Source organism: Gopherus evgoodei, chromosome 24 (assembly GCF_007399415.2).
Source record: "Gopherus evgoodei ecotype Sinaloan lineage chromosome 24, rGopEvg1_v1.p, whole genome shotgun sequence".
Classification (NCBI taxonomy): domain Eukaryota; kingdom Metazoa; phylum Chordata; order Testudines; family Testudinidae; genus Gopherus; species Gopherus evgoodei.
This window is the reverse complement of record NC_044345.1, coordinates 9,259,110-9,283,842: the sequence shown is the minus strand read 5'-3', so window position 1 is coordinate 9,283,842 and position 24,733 is coordinate 9,259,110. Positions and strand designations below refer to the sequence as shown.

Genomic DNA, 24,733 nt, shown 5'->3' with positions numbered 1-24,733 from the left:
ACAAATGTGTCTACAGGAAGCAGTAGCTGTGTAATACAATCGATCATCTGGAGTGTCTGCCTGTCCATCTATCTAATCTATCCATCCTCCTACTCACCCCTCTGTCTGTCTGTCCATCCCCATACACAGTCGTTTAGCTATCCATCCAGCCATGCCTTTCTTCTCCCTTCCTCCCCATACATCTGTCTGTCTGCCCGCCCATCCTCACACCGTCTGTCTGTCAGTCCTCATACACACCCCTCTAGCTTTCTATCTGTCTACCCCCATGCACACCTCTCTGTCTAGCCATCCCTTTCGCTCTTCCTACAAATCCTAGCTCACTGCTTCAGTTTCTAATACATGGCTGGTGCGAAAGGCCAGGATCTAGATTTCAGCACGACCGGGAACTTACATTCATGAACCTGCTCTCCATGTCGTCATCCATTCCTTGGAAGCCCTCCAGCATGTCCCCAGCAAAATCGGAGGTGGTCTCTTCCAGCAAGCTCTTCTCTGGCTGGTCGCCTTCTGTGCCACAGTCCTGCCAGGTATCCTGGTTGTCGAGAAATGAGAAGGAGTCCTGCACCTCCATGGACAGCCTGTTCTCCTCTGAGTCCAGAGCACTCGCCGGCTTTGTATCTGCTTCAAGAATTAAACACAGAAGATGGATTCAGCAAGAGGCCCCGCAGCCCTTCTAGCTGAAGGGGGTGATGTGGGACAGTCGTTCCTCACAGGTCTGGGCTCCAGCCTTGGGCTCAGGAGAAGACTAGGCCTCCCTGCCCCAAGATTGTTCAAAAGTAGCAAAGGAATCAGCCACCACAGCCAGTTACCATGGCAGGAGTGGTACAGAAGTTACTGTGAACTGTGCCTACTCAGTGTGGTTTTCTGTCCCCCTCTAGCAGGGACTAGGCCAGTTTAAGATTGATGAGCCTACTGCAGCCTTGGCTAAGTCTCTTAGTTCAGGCAATGGGTGCTCATGCATGATGAGCTCAGAAATCCCAGGTTCAATCCCCATGCTGACCAACCTGTGCAGGGACATCAGAGTTACGTTACCCAGCATTTCCGTTCCAAAACAAAACCTGACACCAGGAACCAGCAGCAAAGATGGGAAAGCCCTCTCAGGTCCCGTCCTGCTCCCTATGCCCCCCAAAGGGCTGCAGTAGGAGCTGGCAGGCTCTCAGTGGGAGCCTAACTTTTGCCCAACACAGCAGACTTGGGGGGTGGAGGAGATGAGGAGACATCAGAGAAACCATCCTGGCTCCCTGATTCTCGCCCATGACACAAGCCAGAGCTGCTTGGAATCTGCTTTATCATGCTAGCTGGGTATGGTCTAGTGTACAGGAGATGATACACCAGGTGGAGATTGCTGGTGTCTTCCCACTGTAACACACTTCCTTGCACCTCGATATTCCCCCTCTATGCCCATGGCTCTGGAGTGGGAGGTGTAGGAGCCAGCTGTGGCTGTTTAGTTTGTACCTGCCGGTGACTTGGCCGGAGCAGGAGAGTCGTGGGAGGTCTCCACTCGATTTCTGTTGTCTAAGCAGCTCACCGGGTGCAGATGAAGGCAGAGAATCCACCCCAGCTTTGTCCACTCCAGGCTTAGTCCCAAAGGGATGGGGCTCCCACCACTTCCCCTCGGAGACTGTTCCACTGGCCAACAGACCTTCAGTGGGAGGTAAATTCTCTCTTGGTGTAACTGGGTGAATAAATGCTACTGCAGTCCATGGAGCTGCACCCCTTTACATCAGCAGAGAAGTTTAGCCTAAATTCCCCCTTTCTTAACTTCATCACGTTCACAGATTAGCCCAGAATAATTTGTCTCCGTGGCCACCGCCCTCTCTGGACGCTTGGGGAGTGTCACGTTATCTCCAGGGCTCTGTATGCTCTAGAACAAGCTAGCTGGAAATTCAGCGGCAAGGTCCCAGGGTTTGGGGGTTTCTCCTGTGCAGCAGGTCTCTGGTGCCTGTAGCAGCTTTGTTTAAATATCCAAAATTTGAGGGTTTTTTAATGAAATATGTAAAGGGGGAAGGGAAGTTTGTAGATGTTAAGGCCCAAATGGACCATTAGATCATCAAGTCTGATCTGTAGAATTTCACCCCCTTCCTCCTGTGTTGAGCCCAGTAACGTGTTTGGCTAAAGGATGTCTCCCAGAAGGCATCTGCTCCGGATCCAAAGACATCTCGAGCTGGAGAATCCATCACTCCCCTTGTGTGCTTGTTCCGGTGGTTACCCACCGTCACTGTTAGAAATTTGCCTTATTTCTAACTGGAACATGCCTGGCTTTAACTTCCAGCCACTGGGTCTTGTTCTGCCTTTGGTTGGGGGTGGGGAGCAGGAGACCATTGGGACCTTCAACAGAATTGGGGGCATTGGCTCTTTTGGGGGGCACACACTTGGCCAGAGAAATCCAGTTCAATGGGGCCCCAGGGCATCAAGAGCTCTGGGCTGGAAAGAAGCTGCCCAAGAGAGGGAGGGAAGGAAGGAAGGAGACATCCAGGAGAAGTGATTAGGTCCAGCTCCCTTGCCTTGAAGTTCTGCTCAGCTTCTCCTGTGCCTGATTCTGGGTCTGCACAGTTAGAAAATTGTTCCTGCTGATCCAACTGAAACTCCCTTGCTGCAATCTAAGATGATTCTTTCTTGTCCTCCCCCTTGGTGAATGTAAGAATGGCCTGACTGGGTCAGACCAATGGTCCGTCTAGCCCAATATCCTGTCTTCCGACAGTGGCTGGTGCCAGATGCTTCAGCAGGAATGAACAGAATAGGGCAATTATTGAGTGATCCATCCCTGTCACCCAATCCCGGCTTCTGGCAGTCAGTGGTTAGGGACTCCCAGAGCATGGGGTTGCTTCCCTGACCATCTTGGCTAACAGCCATTGATGGACCTATCCTCCAGGAACTTAGCTACTTAGTTTTGGCACCCAGTTAAATTTTTGCCCTTCACTGCATCCCCTGGCAACGATTTCCACAGATTGACTGTGTTGTGTGAAGAATGACTTCCTTTTCTTTGTTTTAAACCTGCTGCCTATTAATTTCATTGGCTGACCTCTGGTTCTTGTGTTATGTGAAGGGGTAAATCCTTATTCACTTTCTCCAGTCATGATTTTATAGACTTCTATCATACCCCCATTAGTTGTCTCTTTTCCAAGATGAACAGTCCCAGTCTTGTAAATCTCTTCTCATACGGAAGCTGCTCCAGATCCCGAATCATTTTTGTTGCTCTTCCCTTTACTAAAGCCATGTTGACTCTTTTCCAATTTACTTTTTCTAATTCAAATACATCTTTTTTTGAGATGGGGCAGCCAGAACTGCACATAGTAGTTGAGGTTGGGGTGTACCGTGGATTTATATAATGGTGTTATGATATTTTCTGGCTTATTATCTATCCCTTTCCTAATAGTTCCTAACATTTTGTTAGTGTTTTTGGCTGCTGCTGCACATTGTAACCTATTACTTAAATCACCCTCTGTACTACATGATGGAGGGTAGCTAATGCAACACCTATTTTTTAAAAAGGCTCCAGAGACTATCCCGGCAATTCCAGGCTGATAAACCTAACTTCAGTACCTGGCAAATTGGTTGACACTAGAGTAAAGAACAGAATTATCAGACATATAGATGAACACAATATATTGGGGAAGCGTCAACATAGCTTTAGTAAAGGGAAATCGTGCCTCATCAGTCTATCAGAATTCTCTGAGGATATCAAGAAGCATGTGGACAAGGGTGATCCAGTGGATGTAGTGTACTTGGACTTTCAGAAAGCCTTTGACACTGTCCATCATCAAAGGCTCTTAAGCAAAGTAAGCAGTCATGGGATACGAGGGAAGGTCCTCTCATGAATCAGTAACTGGTTAAAAGATAGGAAACAAAGGGTAGGAAGAAATGGTCCATTTTCACAGTGGAGAGCGGTAAATAGTAGGGTCCCCCAGGGGTCTGTACTGGAACCAGTATTTTCAACATATTCATAAATGATCTGGAAAAAGGGGTGAACAGAGAGATGGCAAAGTTTTCAGACGATACAAAATTACTCAAGATAGTTAAGTCCAAAGCTGACTGAAGAGTTACAAAGGGACCGCACAAAACTGGGTCACTGGGCAACAAAATGACAGATGAAATTCAATGTCAATTAATGCAAAATAATGCACACTGGAAAAAAATCGTCTCAACTACACATATGAAATGATGAGATCTAAATTAGCTGTTACCACTCAGGAAAGAGGTCTTGGAGTCATTGTGGATGCTCAGTGCTCTGGGTGTCCCTAAACCTCCAGAAGCTGAGATTGGATGACCATGGATGTATCACTCAATAATTGCCTTGTTCTGTTCATCCCCTCTAGCATCTGGCATGGGCCACTCTCAGAGATATGAAACTGGGCTAGCTGGACCAGTGGTCTGACCCAGGCTAGCTGTTATTTGAATGCAGTTGAGCAGGTGGGAACAAGGAGGCAGCTAAGCACCCTATGACCAGCCCCAAAGTGTCATGACCCACAGGTCACAAACCCAGGTCTATAGGAGTCCTGGGAGGGTCATCATGCTCCAAGCCTTCACCCAACCAACTAGAGGCCTCCACAGCCACCGGCAGACAAGCTCCCGCCTGCTCACCTCCCCCAGCTCGAGCATGCCATGTTCCTGCTCCTCCCTCCCAGCACTTCCGGCCCCCCACCACCACCTAACAGCTGTTTGGCAGTGCTTAAGACTTTCCGGGAGGGAGGGGGAGGAGCAGGGATGCGGTGCACTCAGGAGGAGGTGGGGAAGAGGCAGGGCAGGGCAGGGGCGGGGACTTGGGGGAAGGAGGTGGAATGGGGCGAAGGGGTGGGGCTGGGATGGTAAAAAGGGGGGGTGGAGTGGGGACTTTGGAGAAGGGGTGAGGTGAGGGTGGTGCAAGGGTGGGAAGAGGTGGGGCAGGGGGGTGGGGTTGAACACCCACCAGCCAAAGGGGAAGTTGGCACCTATGCAGAGGCCTCACCTTGAACTGGGAATCCCTGGAGCCCAGCTCAGCTAGAAGGCTCTGCTCCTGGGTCCCCCAGTTGGTGGAACACTGGAGCTTCTGATTGGCCCACTGTCCCTATTTGAGCAAGAAGGCGGAAGAGGAAGTTGCCTGTACACCTGGGCTCTGCCCTGCTCACCTAGTGCTAACCCCCTCTCGGTTTCCTCCTGTGCCCTGACTCTCCATTCCTGACCTCAGCTCCAGGCCGCCTGGTTCTGAACCCTGACTGCTGTGGGGACCCTGCCCCCCACCCTGTGTTAATCACTAAGCCCAGCTGCCGATGTCCCAGCCCTGACACTAAGTGTTATGTGGACACTGGGGGTTTATGCACCCCCATTTGGGAACTACTGGCCTAGTGGTTAAGGCTCTGATTCAGCAAAGCCCAGCAACATGTGCTTGAGTTTTGAATCCAGCAGAACCACTCATGGGTTTAAAGCTAAGCGTATGCTCGGGTGCTGTCCTGAAATGGGGCCTGCCATGCCCATCTGGGATTCAGAAGACCTGGGCTCTCTTTCCACCTAGGCCGCAGATTAATGCTCTGCGCTATGGAGATGCTCCAGCCCAGCCACACCTGCCAGCCCTCTAGCCCAGACATCGCTCACGCCAGCAGACGGGGTTTTTCTGCTGGTGTAACAGCACCACTCATGACAACAGCTACATTCACAGCCCTCTTTCCCTGACATCTTAATCGACAAGGCTTGAGCTGCTCCACAACATTTTGCCGGTATGGCGATGCCGGCCAGGAGTCTGAAAAAAAATCACCCACCCTAACTGGTATAGCTGTGCCAACAAAACGCCTGGTGTAGCCACACGTGCTTTTGGAGGTGGTGAGGCGATGCTGAGTAAAGAACTCTTTTTGCCGGCACACCTGTAGCAGCCAAGGCTCTGTAGAGTAGACCTGCCCTTGCTGCATCCAGGTGGGAAGGTCATGCCTCTGTGCCCCTCAATGGGGATAGCACTACCAACCTCCTCAGCCCAGAGGGCTGTCATCTGGCGTCATTCATGAGTGCCTGGGAAATGCTTGGAGCCCTCCGGCACAGGGAGGTGCAGAAGGACACCACATTGTTTGTTATGACTGATGGTCTCTCGGTCCAAATGAAGCCTCAAGGTCTCTCTGCTGCCCCCCAAGAAGACACTTCAACTATCTCTGATACTGCTCTGGCCCCCGGCATCGCTGCATCTGAGGCAGGAGCGATGGAAGTGCCTTAACGTGGGATGGCCACTGGTGCCTGAACTGCGGCCCGGCATCCCCACGCTGAGCTGCCCCCCGCAGGCCATGCCCCCACACTGCCCCTTCTCCCCAAGCCCCTGCCCTCACGCCCCCCCCTCTCGCCCACCCCATGCCAACTCTTCCCCCTAAAACCCTGCACTGCTTGCTCCTCTCTGCCCCATCCCCCGTCACTCTCTCTTACGGCTGGTAAAAAGTGTGGGGGGTGTCTCCCTGGCCCCCCCCCGTTCCAGTGCCCCTGGTCTGAGCCCCTCACAATCTGTAGGGCACATTTCCTCTTCCCAGTTCCCCAGTGAGGTAGGACAGGGCTACTGTTGCCATTGCAAAGCGAGACACAAAGTGACTCGCACAAAGTCACCCAGGCCAGGGAAAGGACCGTTGGTCTCAGAAGTCCCATGCTGGCACTCTAACCACTGGGATAGCCTGCCACTCCCTTGGAGTAGATGCGGAGACATGCAAACTTGCCAGGGCTGGGCAAACGTCACAGTGGAGATGGAAAGCTTGTGCCAAATTTGACTAGGAGACGACAGGCCTGCCAACTGTGTGTGTGTAGGGGGGGAAGGCCAGGTGAAGTCCTAACCTACTCATGCATCTGTGGCAGAGGAGGAAAGTGGGAGAGAGGCACATTCAGAAACAACATGGGGTAGAGGAAGGGAAAGTTCCCTAAATACTGCCTGTGGGTCTGAGGTCTGGCTGGCTCATCACAGAGCTGCCTCGACTCGGAATGGGGAAGTGAGATGCTGCGGTTGACAAACAAACTGCTTCAAAGGGCACGTCAACTGCATCTCCTCCCACCTGTGCCTGGGTGTCTGTTGATTCTGTTGTGTCCTGTCTGTGCTGGACTGTGAGCTCCCTAGGGCATGGGCTAGCTCTGTGATTTGCATGTACAGCACCTAGCACTACAGGGCCCTGATCCCTTCTTGAGGTCCTTAGACGCTGCCACAGCAGAGCAGAACGCAGCCTGCGTGTCAACTCCAGTCATAAGCCAAGATGATTTGAAACCGAACTGGACACAAGTTTGGATCCAAGTCATAGGCACCGATTTCCCCGCTTTTCTGTGGGTGCTTGACCCCCCCGTTACCCCAGCCCTGCCCCCCACTCCAACCCTTCCATGAGTCCCTGCCCCTGCCCCCTGCCTTTTCCCACCCCACCCCTGTGCCTATTCCAACCCCTTCCCCAAAGTCTCCACCCCCTCCCTGCCAATATTCCAACCCCTTCCCCAAATCCCCCCTGGCCCCACCTCCTCCCCCACGTGCGCCACGTTCCCACTCCCCCCGCCCGCCCCCGAGTGTGCTAAAGCTGCCAAACAGCTGTTTGGAGGTGGCCGGGTGGGAAACGCTGGGAGGTAGGTGGAGGAGTTGGGATGTGTTGCGTTCAGGGGCGGAGGAGGAGGTGGGCGGGGGGTGAGGGGAGCCTGGCTGCCGGTAGGTGCAGAGCACCTACTGATTTTTCTCTGTGGGTGCTCCAGCCCCGGAGCACCCTTGGAGTCAGTGCCGATAGTCCCAGTGCCTTTCGCATAGTCTAGGGTTCTGGATCCAGGGTTCTCATTCAGGCCGACCTCTAGTTCTTAATCTCAGAAGTTCCTCGTCCTAACGGGGAGGTGAAATTTAAAAACACAGGTCCAGGTAACACTTAAAAACACAACAACCGCTGGGGATAAAAGTCTAATTCAACTCCAGGAGCAGAAAAGTCCTGATCACCCATCCAATTCCCTTGCAATATACAGCGCGGTAACACACACAACCAATGAAATACAAGGCAGGAGCCATCCAGCATCAGAACCAATTCTCTGGCTGAAAGCACCTCTTTGGAAGGGCACTTCACAGCTGATAAGAGCTGCTGCTGCTTATCTCTATAGCTGCCACCCTAGATGTACAGCTGCTTCCCTGTCTGAACTTGACCTCAGGTCCCTGTTGAAGCGGATGCCCCCACAATACTTAATGGACCATAAGGCTCCCAGTTCTCCATTAGGACACACCCAGAAATTAGTGCTAGGTCGCTTGTTGTAAAGAGGGTGGTGATCAAATTGTTCTCTTTGTTCAGGAGAAGGAGGATTGGCTTAAACTGCAGCAAGGGTTTAGGATAGATATTAGGAAAAGCTTTCTAACCCTAAGCTCTGGAACAGGCAACCCAAGGAGGCAGGCCAGCCCAGAGGATTCAGGGGGCCTGGGGTCCTCGGCGGTGTGGGGCCCCCGCTTTGGCAGTAATTTGGCGGCGGAGGGTCCTTCCGCTCCGGGACCCAGTGCCAAAGTGCTCCGAAGACCTGCGGTGAGGGGCCCCCGCTGCTGAATTACCGCCAAAGACCCAGCTCTTCGGCAGCAGGTCCCTAGGCAGAAGGACCCCCCGCTGTGGGTCTTCAGGGCACTTCGGCAGCGGGTCCCAGAGCGGAAGGACCCCCCCGCCGCTGAATTACCAACGACAACGACCCAGAGCCGGGGCCCCTGGAGTGAGTGAAGGACCTTGCTCCAGAGGCCCTGAAAAACTCTCGTGGGGGCCCCTGTGGGGCCGGGGGCAAATTGCCCCACTTGCCCCCCACTCTGGGTGGCCCTGCAGGGAGGCCGTGGAATCCCCAGCCTGGTGATTTTTAAGAAGAGGTTGGACGAACACTTGTCAGGAATCGGCAGGGTTTACATGATCCTGCCTCAGCAGGGAGCAAAGGACGAGATGTCCTTCCAGCCCTCCAGTTCTCTGATTCTACAAGGTTGCAAATACACTCACAGCTAGAGCCCTACCCAGACACAAAATTTGCATCCGCATCCAATCAGTGATGCGCAAACGTGGTCCGCGGACATAAAGTGGAGAGCCGCAGATTTGCAGGGTTCTACTCACAGCCCCAGTGCATCAGCTACTGCAAAGAGAAACAGAAACCTGAACTTGGCCCTGGGCAGGGGGAGCAGCTTGTCAGTTTACCTGTAAAATCTATTTGCAATTTTCACATCATTGCACGTTTGGGGCTCAGGAGATCTTAAAATTCAGGTCGATTTAGGCTAAAAAATGCAGGAGTTTGGTACAAAACACAGTGTAAGAAAACCCCAAATCAGTAGTCACATTTCAATTCAATTTGGGGTTAGGATCGTTTTTGTTTCAATTCCAACTGAAACAGTTTTTCGTCTGGATTTCAACCCCCTGTGGCGTGTGCAACCACGACACCGGGGCATTGGGCTAGCTCCGTGACACTCAGACTGAGCCTCGGGAGCAGCAAGTGGCTTGTTCACGTGGCTCCTGCAGTTCTTCACAGCACCTGATATTAAAACACGGTGTGATTTAACTATTAACCAGTCTAAGTTATTAACCAAGCAGGACGTTTTTACTATGTATGTTACCAATTGGAGAATACTTGGTCAGTCATTTTGCTGTGAGAATAATAGATATATAGTAAGTGAAAGAATGAATTCACACCCCCGTGGCTCTTTGGGGTAATGCTGATCACTAATTTGGCTCCTGAACCGCTGAGGTCTGAGTATCACTGTGCTCGCATAACCCACTGGCCAGCATGTATTACCAGCCTTCCCGACTCTATGCCCAAGGATGCGAGTCTGTTACCATCACGCATAGGCAGCTGTAACTCTTTCATTCAAGCGGTAGCCACTCCTGATGCCAGCTCCGGAGATCCCCAGAGCGTCACACCAGAAAGTGAAACTGACACGTCTGTCTATTTTACAGAAAGAAGTCAGTGGTGAAATGTATTTTAGACTTCCAAGATTCTTTACATTTCTTTCTGCTCTGTAGTACTTAGAGTCTAAGCCCCTTGCACAAGGAACTGGGGTTTGTACAGCTCCTGACGCTACAGAGTCCTGGTCCATGCACTATGGGAGAGGTTTTCAACCTGTGGTCCACAGACCTCTGGAGCTCTGCAGATTATGTCTAAGATTTCCAAAGGGGTCTGCACCTGTATTCAAAATATTTTAGGGATCTACCAATGAAAAAAGGTTGAAAACCACTGCACTACAGTAATAAGAATAATTTATAATAGGTGGGGAATTTTTCATCTTTAATTTGACAGTGTCCCTATTTGTGCTGTTGTTTTTTGCTTTTTTGGTTCTTAATATTCTAAGGACCATTTAAGGCAATTCAATCCCGAGAATGCTAAAGGATTAGCAAACCTGCCTTGCAGTGACAGACTCCAGGAGCTCCATCTAGTTAGCTTAACAAAGAAAAGGTTAAGGGGTGATGATCACAGTCTGTGGGTACCTACGTGGAGAACAAACATTCGATAATGGGCTCATCAGTCTAGCAGAGAAAGGTCGAACAGGATCCAACAGCTGGAAGTTGAAGCTAGACACATTCAGACTGGAAATCAGGCAGGCATTTTTAAGAGTGAGGGTAATTCACAGTTGGAACAATTTCCTGAGAGTGGTTGTGGATGCTCCCTCACTGACAACTTTGATCACGACTTGGTGTTTCTCCAGGGATTATTTTGGGGCATTCCTTGGGTGTTTGGGTGCCTGCAGTTTATTAACCTTCATCCTTAGAATTCTTTAGCACTTTTTCACCTATACGTTTCAAAGCACTTTACAAAGCTCTTTGCATTTCCCCACGGAGGTGACTGAGGTACGGATTGGGGCCACCCAGGGGGCCAATGGCTGAGCTGGGTATAGAAAGGAAGGATGAAATGCAGGTCCTCAGAGGAGTTGGGATTTCAATAGGGCCAGGACTTCAGGCTGGGTCTCCTGACTCCCCGTCTCATGCTGTATCTACCTTTGGAAATTCAGCAGTATGACCCAGATCTTCAAACACCAATGGGTGTTAAGTACCTAAACACCTTTGAGGATCTGGGAGTGACTGGGCCAAAGTCACCTAACAGGTGCGTGGCAGAGCTAGGGATGGTGGCAGGATGGGACACGACAGGACCCTCCCCTCAACACGCCTGTGAAACAGACCCAAAATCAAACCAGCTGCTTACCCACGTGATCTTCCTTGGGGAGGGGAGTCTTAGCCCCCAGCCCCTCCTCTGCTTCTAGCTCCTTGGACGACCTCTCCAGAGCCTCCTTGTCTAAGGGGCTATAGCTCAGGGCCGGGCACTCCAGCCCCCGGGTCAGGCGGGACAGGGAGATGTTGGAGGTGATGTGGAAGGGGACAGTGACCGAGAAGGGGACGGAGATATGGACCCCAGCACACTTCTCTGCCCGGTTCCGCGCAGTCATGGGCGAGCGGCCCTGCGGGGCACCCCCCACCAGCGAGGCCCGGCCGGCCTTGGGGGTCGTGGGCTCTGATTTGGCACTGGCTTCACCCTCGGACTCGAACGTTTGCTGCCCCTCCTCGCCCTGGAATTTCCCGTCGGGGTATTCGTCCGACTCCAGAAAGCTCTCCTCCCGGGAGGAAGGGCTGTCGAAACTTTCACGGCGCTGGGGGGCCTGTTTCTGTGATCTCTTCCTGCCCAGCCTGGCATTGTCTAGATGCAAAGAGGGAGACAGATCAGAGACTTGAGAGGTGAGTAACGCACTCACCCTGCCCCACATTCACAAATAGGGTGGGTGCCCAAACAGAGGGGCACCGGGGCAAGACACTGCAGCTGCCCTGCTCCGCGTCGCTAAGCCCCAGTGAAAATGCCGGTGTCTGCATGGGAATCAGGACATTAGCTCAATACTGCCATTTCCCCAAGATTCATTGCAGCAGGAGAAACAGCACTGCAGCCAGAGCCGCCAGCACATGGAACGCGAGCATCCGTGCCCACCCGTCTCAGTGCTGCTTGTAGCACGCAGCAGTGTCAGACCGCAGCAGCCGTTGGGGGGAGCTGGGGGGCTCGGTTCACGCAGCAGCGACCTTGTGCTGACCGCATTCCGGGAAACGCGGTACATCACCCATGACTGACGCTGCCACACGTGTGCCAAAAAATATCCGCAATGTTCCAGGGCCTTACGCGGCACACAGGGGCTGCCCACAGAGACAACAAGTCCCAGCATGCAATGCTCCCTCTTGATCTGAAGCTAGAATCTTGCCTCTGTAGCCTGCAGCTCCACATGAAAGACGTGGGGGGAAGAAAGAGGGATGGTCTGCAGTTGGTCCCTGCCAGGCCAGGATGAGCCTGAGGAGCATGTCAAGGCAGACAGAGGGAAGTCCAGCAGCGATCGCTAAACTCAGGGGCACCAGGAAGCCACCAGGCTGTCCTCCCACAAAGCCAGATGCCAGATTCAGACCAGGTGTGAGTAGCTGCACCATTGGGGGAAAGGAATGGATTTGCACCAGATTACAGAGGGGACCCGATTCTCAGTCTCATCAGTCCGGCAGAGCCAAAGGGGCCTTCAAGTGTGACCCATTTACCCTGGAAGGCAACCGTGTAAAGGGGCGTAATGCCAATGGGGATCAGGCCCCAGGTCTCAATTTGACCCCCTCCAGAGGACTGAACCGAAATGGGGAGAGAAGCAAAGGCTATAGCTAGGGTTGCCAACTTTCTAGGATTGTCCTGGAGTTATGTCATGTGATGAAACCTCCAGGAATACATCCAACCCAAATTGGCAACCTTCGCTATAGGAGATCCCCAAGAACTGGTTAGACCGCGGCAGGCAGGGCAATTTCTAGCAATATTTTGGACAACCCTCACTGAACAATGTTCAACCGGATCGACTCACATTTCAGTGTCTTAGGCATTGGTTGTATTAAATATGCACATGTTTAGGTGTCGGTGGGATTGTACAGCACTTGTCTAGGAGCCCTGGCTCCTGTAAACCTTGTTACGAGCTTCAAGGGACTCTTGAAAACAATGGGCTATGAGAGAAGTGAGCTGTTCATTATGTAGGTTTCCTAGGCGATACTTGGGAGGAGGGGAAGGCAAATACCCATCTCCGGACCCGACCTTTGGAAATTTTCGCCCTGGGGAGGGGAACTTTGTCTACAAATGACCTATTCCCAGGATCAAAAGGCCTAAATGGCATAAAGGAGGAACTCAGATTCATGGGGCTCTTGTTCTGAGCAAAAGGAATTATGAACTTGTAGCCACGGGAAAACCCCTGGCTGGGTTTGATGAACTGTTCCAGCCAGAGCCCTTGCTGGAGTTGGAGGGATCTCTGGCTATTAACCTGCATGTGGGTAGGTTCTCTGATTGTTTTTAATACCTTTCTTTGTAATGCTTTTCCCTTAAGAATAAACATACTTGCTGTGTGGTAGCTTAACTGTGGCAATTACGTTGTTTACTGTCTCTGAGGAGAAAAGTTAAAAAGCTCAGCTTAGGCAGTCTGACTGTGCTGGGGAATTCACGATGTGTAGGTGGGGAGCCGTGCAGACTGGAAATACCCTGGTCAGGAGGGAGAGGACTGCGCCTCTCTGCCCAAGAAGGGTGACTCCCAGGGAACCAGAAGTGAGACAGTGGGTGTCCTTACTGGACCATAGAGGGGAGATAGACAAACACCCGTAAAAGCAGCAAAGAATCCTGTGGCACCTTATAGACTAACAGAGGTTTTAGAGCATGAGCTTTCGTGGGTGAATACCCACTTCATCAGATGCATGTAGCGGAATTTTCCAGGGGCAGGTATATATATGCAGGCAAGCTAGAGATAATGAGGTTAGTTCAATCAGGGAGGATGAGGCCCTGTTCTAGCAGTTGAGATGTGAAAACCAAGGGAGGAGAAACTGGTTTTGTAGTTGGCAAGCCATTCACAGTCTTTGTTTAATCCTGAGCTGATGGTGTCAAATTTGCAGATGAACTGAAGCTCAGCAGTTTCTCTTTGAAGTCTGGTCCTGAAGTTTTTTTGCTGCAGGATGGCCACCTTAAGGTCTGCTATAGTGTGGCCAGGGAGGATGAAGTGCTCTCCTACAGGTTTTTGTATATTGCCATTCCTAATGTCTGATTTGTGTCCATTTATCCTTTTTCGTAGAGACTGTCCAGTTTGGCCGATGTACATAGCAGAGGGGCATTGCCGGCATATGATGGCGTATATTACATTGGTGGTCCTCCCCACTGCACCTCGCAGACCCAGAACTCTGCAGAGGTACAGGTGAATGAACCGGTGATGGTGTGGCTGATCTGGTAAGGTCCTGTGACCGTGTCTATAAGGTGCCACAGGATTCTTTGCTGCTTTTACAGATCCAGACTAACACGGCTACCCCTCTGATACTAAACACCCATAAGTGGAGGCCCTACTAAATTCACGGCCATGAAAAACGTGTCACAGACCATGAAATCTGGTCTCCCCATGAAAACTGGTCTCTTGTGTGCTTTTACCCTATACAATACAGATTTCACGGGGGAGACCAGCATTTCTCAAATTGGGGAGCCTGACCCAAAAGGGAGTTGCAGGAAGGTCACAAGGTTATTTCAGAGGATTGCGGTACTGCCACCCTTACCTCTGTGTTGCCTTCAGAGCTGAGTGGCCAGAGAGTGGTGGCTGCTGGCTGACAGCCCAGCTGTGCAGGCAGCAGAGCAGAAGTAAGGGTGGCGATACCCTACCATGCTGTCCTTACCTCTGAGCTGCTGGTAGCGATGGCTCTGACTTCAGAGTTGGGCTCCCGGCAGGGCCATCCCTAGCCATTTTGGTGCCCTACACAGCCCCCCATGAAATTGACCAAAACAGACCGTGAAGTTGGTAGGTCCCTACCCATAAGGGGTGGTCTGAGGAAACTGACTCATGCCTTAGCACGGGGGGATGGGCTAGATGGCCTCCCGAGGTCCCTTCCAGCCGCACATTTTTACAACGCCCCAGGCTTTCTCCACCTACCATCGTTAGTGTCCGGCACAGAGCTGAGGGAGTCCATGCTTTTGGCCGGCCGCAAGCTCATTTTAGTGGATTTGTCGTCTGCAAAAGAAACACAGTACACAGCTGAACAGCAGCGAACGTCCTTCAGAGAATGGAAAGTATCGGAGGGGGAGCCGTGTTAGTCTGGATCTGTAAAAAGCAGCAGAGAGTCCTGGGGCATCTTATAGACTAACAGACGTATTGGAGCATGAGCTTTCGTGGGCGAATACCCACTTCCTCAGAAATGTAATGGAAATTTCCAGAGGCAGGTATAAATATGCAGGCCAGAATCAAGTCTGGAGATAACGAGGTTAGTCCAATCAGGGAGGATGAGGGTTTCTCCTCCCTTGGTGTTCACATCTTAGCTGCTAGAAGAGGGCCTCATCCTCCTGGATTGAACTAACCTTGTTATCTCCAGACTGATTCTGGCCTGTATATTTATACCTGCCTCTGGACATTTCCATTACATGCGTCGGACGAAGTGGGTATTCACCCATGAAAGCTCACGCTCCAATACATCTGTTAGTCTATAAGGTGCCCCAGGACTCTGTCGCTTTTTACAGTAAATGGAAAACTCTCAGGGCAGGTCTACACTACAGCCGCTACAGAGGCACAGCGGCTGTGCCACCGTGGTGCCATAGCATGGATGCTTCCTACCATGAAGGGGTTTTCTGTCGCTGTAGTTAACCCACCTTTCCGGAAGGCGATAGCTAGGGCTACACTGGGGGTCAGGTCGACCTAACTCCAGCACTCAGAGTGCAAAATTTTTCACAGCCCTGAACGACGTAGGTCAATCTAGTTTTTAAGCGTAGACCTGGCCTGAGACGCCAGCTAGTACAAGCAGCTGCAGAAGCAGCCAAAGTAGGGATTGAAGCACTGAGTGGGGGAGGGGGTAAAATGGGACTCAGCCTGGACCACTCCTCCCCACTGCACCTCGCAGACCCAGAACTCTGCAGAGGAGACACCCTCCCGCCCCCCATGCACATGCACAAACTCTGGGGATCATATCGATTTCCTCCAAGTGTTGGATGAAAAAATATCAAAATGTTTCATTTAGACTTTATCATTTTAATTGCATTGCATTGAATTCTATTGCATTTCATTTCATTCTATTGCATCGCATTGAATTCTATGGCATTTCATTTCATTCTATTGCATCGTATTGTATTCTACTGCATTGTATTGCTTTGCATTGCATTGCATTCTGTTGCATTGCTTTGCATTATTATAACACTGAAACAAGCGCTTTCACCTTATCAGAAAGAAGCGCTTGGATCTTTCCAAACCATTTTTTCCCCAGACATTTTGGTTTGTGGGGAATTTTGAAATTTCAGCTTTTTGTTCAGACAGAAGGAGATTCCAGAATGTGGGGATTTCCCGTGGGATGGACACTCCGAGTTCCAGGCAGGGCTATTCCTGTTAGCAGAGGCCAGTCATCATGGGAAAGGCCCTCGTGGAAAGTCCAGCAGTTGCATGGGGAGCGTGAACAAAACCAGTAAGGAAGGGAAAAGCCCCCAGAAAGCCAGACCCAATTAACCCCTCATTCTCCATTCTTCTAGCCTGCCATTTCCTCCCTTGGTTCTCTTCCTCCCCACCACGTACCTTTCTCCTCTGCCTTGGCCAGCTTGCGTTTGGAGTCATTGCTGGATCTGCCAAGGTTGAAGATCGACCTCCATTTCTTTACCTTCAAGGAGCCTTTTCTTCTGTGAAGAATGGCAGAGGTTAGAACGGCACCCACAGGCAGGAGGCTCCAGTGCGGAGGGAGCCCGTGTCTGCGGGGTGTGGGTGTTGCTTGCACCACTGGGCCCTGTGGGGTGGGACACGTCAGGACTCTCCGTCATGGTCTGTGCGGGTGCTCTGCGTGCGCTCCCTTGTGGGATGTGTTAGTCCAGCTCTTGTGTATCTCTGACCCTGTCACGGTGTGTGCCTGGGCACATGCGTGGGTATATTCACTGTCGCCCTCTAGTGAATTGACAGTGCTACTTGTCTACAGACAGAGCTGGTCGATTCACCAGCCATTTGCCCAGCAGCCATGGACCTGTGATTTCCATTTCTCCTCCTGCCTGCCCCAGTTTATATGTGGTCAGGGACCATCCCCCTGGGGAATCAGGTGCATTAGAGCTCAGATGATGTGTGAAAGCATCTAGCGTTTGGTGCATTTCCTCGTTCCAACCCCTGCTCCCGGGGACCAATCTGCACCCGGGGCACTGGGGATTAAACCCAGGCAGCTGGTACAGCCCAGACAGAGAAGGGAGGGGAGGGATGGGGCCCGTACTTGTGGTCGTTGAGCTCTATGATGGTGTGGTAGGGGCGGATCTGCGGCGGGCCGTCTCCCTGGTTCAACATGGCGGGCAAGTTGTAGGACATGGTCTGGCTGTCGGGGTGGACTCCTGGCAACCCCAAGCCGGACAGGAGGAGAGATTTCCGGAGGTTCTCGCGGTCACTTCCTAGGACGGGGAAACAAATACCCGGATGATTCAGCTGGCGCTGTCGGGGCTAGGAGTGGGTGCCAGTGGCTGCCAGCAGGGAGTCTCGGGTCCAAAGACAATCACAGCCAATGGGAGCCAAGAGCCTGCCGTCAGGCTCGGGAGAAGGAGCCTCCCAGCTCCTTAAGGGAGTAAAACCAGCTAGAGACAAAGGGAGCAACCAGCCAGGCACTAAACCGCACGGCCAGGCCAGGGCTAATGCAGGTGGCTAGTGGGGCTGAGGATAACGGCTGCAGGTGGTGAGTGTTGGGGGCAAAAAAGCCAGAGAAGCAGTTGTGAGTGTGATATCGGGAGGAAGCAGAGAGGCAGGGCTTCTTGGGCACAGAGCTGCTGGAGGGACAGACATGGTGATTTCTGAGAAAGGAAAGTCCCTGCTGTTGGTTGTTTCTCCTACAGCAGGAGTCTGCGGACATGGTCTATAAACAAACATGATTCCAGCAAAGAATATCCCTGCCTCATAGCACAGATCTCTCCTCTTGTTGGAAACAGCCCCACAAGGCCTTGAATATTGGCAACCCCCTCGGGTCAAAGGGGCAACACCACCATGAGCTCAGAGGCAGTGTGGTCCAGTGGCAAGAGCACTCAGCTGAGACTCTTGGAGACTGGAGTTCTATTCCTAGCTCTGCCACTGATCTCACTGGGTGACTTTGGGCAAGTCACTGCGCCGCCCTGTGCCTCAGTTTCCCCTCCCACTTTGACCTGTCTATTCAGACAGCAAACTCTTTGGGTCAGGGACTGTCTCGCTATGTGTCTACGCAGCACCTGCCATGATGGGATCCTGATATTGTTGGGGGCCTCTAGGCAGCTGGTGTAATATTGGTAACACGTTACAATGGTCTCGTACTTCAGTGGATCTTCTGGGATCCCTCCAATTTGCTTCAGGAGGTTGATGGGCCAGAACCAGAAGAGATGAGGAGGCCGATACTTGCCATGCCCACCAGGGCAGAGGGGAGAAGATGAGAGACAGAAAGATAAAGCCACGCTCAGGGGGCTGCTGAGAATTGAGTATAATCGCCCAGGTCCCTGCTTCTGTGTCCCCATGGATGGGGAGGGTTTCCCCATCCCCCAGGCTGGGGACTGATCAGGGTATCGCTGGGCACATTAACAGCAGTCACCCTTTCTTGGCACCCAAGGTGCGGTGACACCCATGGGTGCTTGCCCTGGCCGTACTCGGCTCCCTTTGCAGGTGCTGGGCATTTCACCACTGACTGCAGTGGGAGCACGGCCGGCCCAATGCAAGTGCTCTGACACTCCACTCCGTACGCTGATACCTTGAGACGCTGCCCGGGCCCAAGCAATCGTCCATTTCCTTCTCAACCCCAGGCGGGAGGCCTGTGCCAGCAGCGCGGAGGAGGGGAGGGCAGAGTCCCAAACCCTGATCTGCCCATGGGAGGGTGCTCCCGGGGGGCTGTGCACACTGCGTACCTCACTAAACTCCCGTCAGGCTTTGGCAGGCAGGTGCTGCAGAGGGCAGGAACGCTTTCCGCAGCACAGCCAGGCTGGGCTGGGGGCATGGCTCAGCCCCATCCGGAGACGAGCCCCGGGCTCTGACAGTCTTCATGTGGCCCCCACGTTGTGTTGGGCAGGGTGGGTTCAGCTCTCCTTCTGCCCCCAGATTAGCTATCACTCTGCGGGGGGAGGAGCCAGCCTGCAGCCGGGAGGCACAATGCCTCTGCCAGCCAGACCCTGGCTGGGAGAGGGGGCTTGGCTTAGTGCTTTGTGGCCTAGGGCTTCAGGAAACAGGGCTTCCATTCCCCACTCTATGGCAGATGCCCGTGCCTCAGTTTCCCAACTGTACAATGGCTATAATAGCCCTGCCTCCTAGGGGATCCATTAAAGACGGAGTGGGGCTCTATACCAAGGTGAACGGGGTCACAGAAGTATCTTAGGGTATGTCTACATGGCAATGTAAGGCCATGGTTTGAGCTCAAGACTAGCCCCCCCCCACATCTGTCTACACACAAAGTACTCAGGACCGTGGAGAGTTCAAGTCCTATTGCTTTGCAGTGTAGATGCAGCTGCTCTGGGAGCCTGCCAAAAGCATCCCACAGCCTGATTTTCTTCATCCTCTGGACAGTTGAGTCTTCCCACAATGGGCTAGAGTGGTCACCTTTTGGGAGGGCGCTCGGGAGTCTGGGATACAGGTGGCTCACTGGACTCAGGCCTGCATAATGCAGTGTAGACGCTGGAGCCCCAAGTCAGGACCCAGGGTTCCCCGACCCATTCCTAACCTGGGGGATTACAAACGAGTGTAGCCACTCAAGCCCTAGGTTAACAAACCCAGGCTCTGCGAACTCGAGTTCTGCTAACCCAAGGCTTACGCTGCCATGTAGACAGACCTTCAGCTAAAGAGAAGCTAAGGTCCGGATCCCCACAGCTTAAAGTGGCAGAAGCTTAGGATGGAAGAATCCCACGCACTGCTATAGACTAGAGACCGAGTGGCTAGGCAGCACTTCTGCAGAGAAGGACCTAGGGGTTACAGTGGACGAGAAGCTGGATATGAGTCAGCAGTGTGCCCTTGTTGCCAAGAAGGCTAACGGCATTTTGGGCTGTATAAGTAGGGGCATTGCCAGCAGATCGAGGGATGTGATCATTCCCCTCTATTTGACATTGGTGAGACCTCATCTGGAGTCCTGTGTCCACAAGAAGTATGGGGAAAAATTAGAAAGAGTCCAGCAGAGGGTAATAAAAATGATTAGGGGGCTGGAGCACATGACTTATGAGGAGAGGTTGAGGGAACTGGGATTGTTTAGTCAGCAGAAGAGAAGAATGAGGCAGGATTTGATAGCTGCTTTCAACTACCTGAAAGGGGGTTCCAGAGAGGATGGATCTAGACTGTTCTGAGTGGTAGCAGATGACAGAACAAGGAGTAATGATCTCAAGTTGTAGTGGGGGAGGTCTAGGTTGGATATTAGGAAACACTATTTCACTAGGAGGGTGGTGAAGCACTGGAATGGGTTACCTAGGGAGGTGGTGGAATCTCCATCCTTAGAGGTTTTTAAGGTCAGACTTGACAAAGCCCTGGCTGGGATGATTTAGTTGAGGTTGGTCCTGCTTTGAGCAGGGAGTTGGACTAGTTACCTCCTGGGGTCCCTTTCAACCCTGAGATTCTATGATTCTGTGACATCCCAGGTTGGGCCTGTGTTCTCCGAGTGGTGGCAGGACAGGCACGCCGCACATCACCGCAACCAGGACTCCAGCCCCAGTGACCACAGCCTTTCCTGGGCATTCTCTCCACGGCTCCTCTTGCATCCTGGGGAAGGGCTGGGCTGACCCTGTGGCACAGAGCCAGGTCCAGCAGGGCCTGCCAGTCACCTCTGCACGGGGCAGGTGACCTGGGTGGTGCAAAGCTCCCGGAGCTACTGGGGCTCAGCACCAGTTCAGGGCACCAAAGGACCTACCACAGAGAGGGGCGTCTCTGAAGAGCTGCTCCACGTGGTTGAGGATGAACTCCACGACGATGGACTGCACCCGCACCTCCATGAAGGCAGCCGTGCCATTGAACCCAGAGGCCTCGATGTCCTTAGATCTGGAGGGGAGGGATGGGGGAGGTGTGGCTGAGAAGGCGAACGCTGCTGGGATCCAGCCCACCTCTTTCCCTCACACTCTGCCCATTCCCTGCCGCGGGGCAGAGATTCCAGGCAGGGGGGACACCCTTTGGCTTTGGGTTGAGACTAGCATGCTGCTAGAGGGGACCCCATGCGTGTGGGCAGAGGAGCACACAGCAACTCGCCTGGGTGTTTGGGGAGAATGTGGCAAGACGGGGATGTCCTATTAAAATGGTTTCCTCTCCCCTTCCCACACCCTTCTACTGTCCCTATCTGTTCTCCCCGGCCTCACTTCCTCCCCATCTCTCCATCTCTCCAGGCTGGTGTCACACTCCATCCCCATCCCTCCCAGCTACAGGCTCTATGGCACCAAGGCTGGTCCCCTTCACCCAGGAACCCTCCTCCCTGCCTCTGACACTGCCTCAGTCTGTCCAGCGTGACCAAAGCAACAGGCGTCCCTGGCTCTCCCGGCTCCACCTGCTGACTCTCACCTGAGCAGGTTGGGCGCCCAGACGATGGCCAGGTTCCTGGCATGCATGTTGGTCTGGGAGCTGTAGGAAGCCATGTGAACCAGATGTCTCATCAAAAACTCCAGGGTCCTACAGCAGCCAAGGCAAGAGGAGGAGATGCTCACATGAAGATGGCATGGCACAGAGGGAGGGATTCAAAATTCTGGGCTGGAGACCGGTGCCACACAGGGATGCCAGGTGGACTCAGACCCGTCTAGCCCAGTGTCCTGTCTCTGACAGTGACCAGCACCAGGTGCAGCCAGGGAAGCTGTAACCACCACACAGCAGTGGCTGTGGGACAGTCGGCCCCCATGGTCCCACCCCGGGCTCTAACAGTCGGAAATCAGTGATCGCTCTGGAGCAGCGTTGCTCAAACTGGGGTCCGTGGATCCTTGGGGGTCCCTGAGGGTATTCCAGGGGGTCTGCGGGCCCCACTGATCAACTCCTCCCCCTCACTCCCTCAACTCCTCCCCCTGCATCTATCTCCCAGAGGCTACTGAAGCCAAACCAGGAGATTTTAGGTGCTAAAAGTCCAGTGGCCAGGGGGCTAAGGCAGGCTCCACGTCACATCCCGGGGGCCCCTGAGGGGCAAGGGGTCTCCGTGCACAGCTCCTGCCTCGAGCACCAACTCTACAGCTCCCATTGGCCAGGAACTGCAGCCAATAGGAGCTGCAGGGGTGGTGCCTGCGGGCAGTGCACAGAGACCCCCGGCCCCCCCCCCCGCCTAGGAGCCACTACCAGAGAGATATGCCTATCACTTTCAGGAGCCGCCTGAGGTAAGCACCGCTCAGCCGGAGCCCGCACCCCCTTCCACACCTAAACTCCCCCCCAGAGCCTGCACTGCTGCTCTGGATAGTCCTGTTGCCCAGATCCTGACCAATCCCCCTGGGAATCTTTTTGAGTTCTGGGCATCAGTGACATCTTGTGGCAGTGAGTTCCACAGGCTGATCACATGCTGCGTGAAAATGTTTGGGATTTCCCATCTTCCTGTGTTAATGCCTGTCCTTTGTTCTTGTGCTATGAGACTGGGGGAATGGAAGCCCCCAGTCTCCCTTCTCTAGGCTATTCAGTCCCCTCTCATTCATCCCCTCTCTAAGGTAACACGGTTGACCTCATCAAAACTTTTCACAGCAGAGCATCTCCAGGTCCTGGATCAGCCCATCTCCTTTGTCTGAGCCCTCTAGTTCTGCACTGTCCCATCTATGGTAGTGAGTCCAGGCCTGCACAGTACTGGACTGGTGGCGCTGAAGATGGCACGCCCTTTTTATCCACAGGACATACAGCCCCTGGTTTTCACCCGAGCCCCTCAGCTGGATCCTGGCTGATGGAGAATCCCCCTGGCAGAAGTTGTGCAGTGGCTCTTAAAGGACCACATACCAGTAGCAAAAGTTAAAGCAGCCCCTGGGCTGCTCTAACTTGCATCAGGGCTGGCACAGACCAGCGCACTGACCATGGGGCCAGACCCACTCCACAGCCCAGTGCTGAGCGAAGGTCTGACACAGGAGAGACTCTGGCCAATAGAGAGTAGCAGCAGTGGAGCCAGGTTCCCTCGATCCCGTGGGCTGACTCCGCCTCCGTGACATCTCTGCCTGAGCCAGCTGAGAGTCGAAGGGGGGCCATGTCCTCAGACGCAAGACCCTGGGGGAGACCCAGCCTCAGCTCCTGGGACATCTGTAGGCTCCTTTCCAGGGGCCAGTAGGAGAGATGAGGCCTGTCTGGAGAGAGGCTGTGCTCGACATTGTCCTAGCTGTGCTCCAGTGATCAAACTCCCGCTCACCCCGATGGGGGCTGATGCTAAGCGCAACAGACAATGCTGCCAAAGTGTGGGGAGCCCCCCAGGTCCCCGATCAGCAGCGGCTGGCCACAGAGAGAAGCCAACCACTCCTCTCCCTGCTTGGCCAGAGTGCTCCTAGGCAACCCCGCTGGAGGCTCTCCTCTGACTGGATGGCCATGGGCGAACAGGCTACCCGGGATGCAGGACAGGGCAGGCCAAGAGCCTGAGCTCCCCGCTGGGCGATGTGCTGCCCCTCCCCCGTATGATCTGCAGCACACGGGGGATCATCCAGAGCTCTCGGGCAATGGGAGGGCCGGAGAGCAAGGGGCCAGCATGGGTGCAGAAGGGGAGCTGGGTCCCCCATGGCCTGTGCCCTTCGGTCTCCAAAATTCAAGGGGTTTTTGTATGGCTGCGCCCATGTAGCCCTGCCCTGGCCACCCCCAAGGGCTCCCCTGAGGCTTTTGCTCACACGTCACGCTCACTCCTAGGGGCCCTAGGGTGGGGTGAGGGTCACCCCCCACCCTCCACAGTACCTGTAGTGTGGGGATGGAAGCTCCTTCAGCACCTCTTTGATTTTCACCAGCCGTCCCTCCTCCATCTGGATGGCCACAGCATCCTGGGAGAAAAGCAAAAGTCATAAGAACATAAGAACAGCCATACTGGGTCAGAGCAAAGATCCATCTTGCCCAGTATCCTGTCTCCCAACAGTGGCCAATGCCAGGTGCCCCAGAGGGAATGAACAGAGCAGGTAATCATCAAGTGATCCATCCCCTGTCACCCATTCCCAGCCTCTGGCAAACAGAGGCTGGGGACACCATCCCTGCCCATCCTGGCTAATAGCCATTGATGGACCTGTCCTCCATGAATTTATCTAGTTCTTTTTTGAATCCTGTTATGGTCTTGGCCTTCACAACATCCTCTGGCAAGGAGTTCCACAGGTTGACTGTGCATTGTGTGAGAAATACTTCCTTTTGTTTGTTTTAAACCTGCTGCCTATTAATTTCATTTGGTGACCCCTAGTTCTTGTGTTTATGAGAAGGAATAAATAACACTTCCTTATTTACTTTCTCCACACCAGTCATGATTTTATAGACCTCTAGCATATCCCCCCTTAGTCGTCTCTTTTCCAAACTGAACAGCAGCGGCTGGAGCCCTAGGCCCTTTAAATTGCCACCAGAGCCCCACCACTGGAGCCATGGAGTAGTGGCAGGGCTCCGGGGGTTATTTAAAGGGCCGGGGCTCCTGCTGCCTCTACTGCCCTGGGCCCTTTAAATAGCTGCTGGAGCCCTGCTGCTGCTACCCCAGGGCTCCGGCAGCTATTTAAAGGGCCGCGTGGTAGAAGCAGGGGAGTCCTGGGCCCTTTAAATAGCTCCCAGAGCCCTGGAGTAGCAGCGGGGCTCCGAGGGCTATTTAAAGGGCCCGGGACTCCCGTTGCCTCTAGCTCCTGGCCCTTTAAATAGCCCTTGGAGCCCCCCTGCCGGAGCCCTGGGGTAGCAGCGGCAGCCGGGGGCTCCGGCAGTGGTTTAAAAGGCCCGGGGCAGTAGCAGTGGTCGAGA

At 53.4% G+C, this 24,733-nt stretch overlaps 1 protein-coding gene across 3 annotated transcripts in view; it reads right to left on the bottom strand.

Moving 5' to 3' along the window:
• The window catches only part of ARHGAP30 (Rho GTPase activating protein 30), a 51,654-nt gene that overhangs the window by 4,885 nt on the left and 22,036 nt on the right, over positions 1–24,733 (bottom strand). The window contains exons 4-11 of one of the 3 annotated variants that reach the window (XM_030542167.1): positions 23,711–23,793; positions 21,386–21,493; positions 20,748–20,875; positions 17,136–17,307; positions 16,463–16,563; positions 14,843–14,920; positions 11,095–11,583; positions 392–618 (exon numbers count right to left, since the gene is read on the bottom strand). In XM_030542167.1, coding sequence (XP_030398027.1) covers positions 392–618; positions 11,095–11,583; positions 14,843–14,920; positions 16,463–16,563; positions 17,136–17,307; positions 20,748–20,875; positions 21,386–21,493; positions 23,711–23,793 — 1,386 coding nt within the window. The remainder of the gene's footprint in view (positions 1–391; positions 619–11,094; positions 11,584–14,842; positions 14,921–16,462; positions 16,564–17,135; positions 17,308–20,747; positions 20,876–21,385; positions 21,494–23,710; positions 23,794–24,733) is intronic. The other 2 variants (XM_030542170.1, XM_030542169.1) reach the window with 2 other exon arrangements.